The 652-nt window shown below is 63.3% G+C and overlaps 1 protein-coding gene across 1 annotated transcript in view; it reads left to right on the forward strand.

Annotated features, from left to right (window-relative positions):
* FUK (fucokinase) overlaps positions 1–652 on the forward strand; it is a gene marked incomplete at its 5' end in the record, with an annotated part of 3742 nt that overhangs the window by 1280 nt on the left and 1810 nt on the right. Inside the window, 3 exons of the mRNA XM_010139964.1 lie at positions 4–95; positions 220–363; positions 463–582. Of these exons, the coding sequence (XP_010138266.1) occupies positions 4–95; positions 220–363; positions 463–582 (356 nt within the window). The remainder of the gene's footprint in view (positions 1–3; positions 96–219; positions 364–462; positions 583–652) is intronic.

Consider the following 652-nt stretch of genomic DNA (forward strand, 5'->3'; position numbering starts at 1 on the left):
CAGCCTTGGTGGGACGTCCCAGGGCGAGGCGTCGGTGGAGCTGGTGTGCCGGGAGCTGGAGCACTTGCAGGATTACTGCCAGCCCCACGCCCCAGGTGAGGTGAGCCCAGCCACGCCACCTGGTCTGTATCCCTATGTCCCTTTGGTGTCCTTATCTCTTTTTGAGGACAGTGGGGTGAGGGAGCAGGCATTAGCTTTGCTTTTTCCCTCTGTTTCCAGGAGCCTTGCTCAAAGCTGCCTTCATCTGCACCCAGGTCGTGCAGTTCCCCTCGCAGAAACCCCTGCAGGCCCAGCTGATGGAGAGCTTTGGGGGCGGGTTTGAGGTGCACACTTGGTCCAAGCTGCCCCATGGCTCTGGCCTCGGTAAATCTGCAGGAAAAGGGCCAGGGAGTCCCTCACTTGTGCCAGCACTGGGATGGGGCATCCCCCTCACTGCCTGGGCCCCACTGATGCTCCCTGCAGGCACCAGCAGCATCCTGGCGGGAGCAGTGATGGCATCGCTGTACCAGGCAGCCGGGAAAGCTGCCAGCACCGAGTCCCTCATCCACGCCGTGCTGCATCTGGAGCAGAGGCTCACCACAGGTAGCGACCAGGGGCAGCAGCTACTGCTGCACGTGGCGGGGAGGGGGGCCAGTAGTGGCTGGGGACCCCC

This window comes from Buceros rhinoceros, unplaced genomic scaffold, assembly GCF_000710305.1.
Source record: "Buceros rhinoceros silvestris isolate BGI_N320 unplaced genomic scaffold, ASM71030v1 scaffold37287, whole genome shotgun sequence".
NCBI classification, from domain to species: domain Eukaryota; kingdom Metazoa; phylum Chordata; class Aves; order Bucerotiformes; family Bucerotidae; genus Buceros; species Buceros rhinoceros.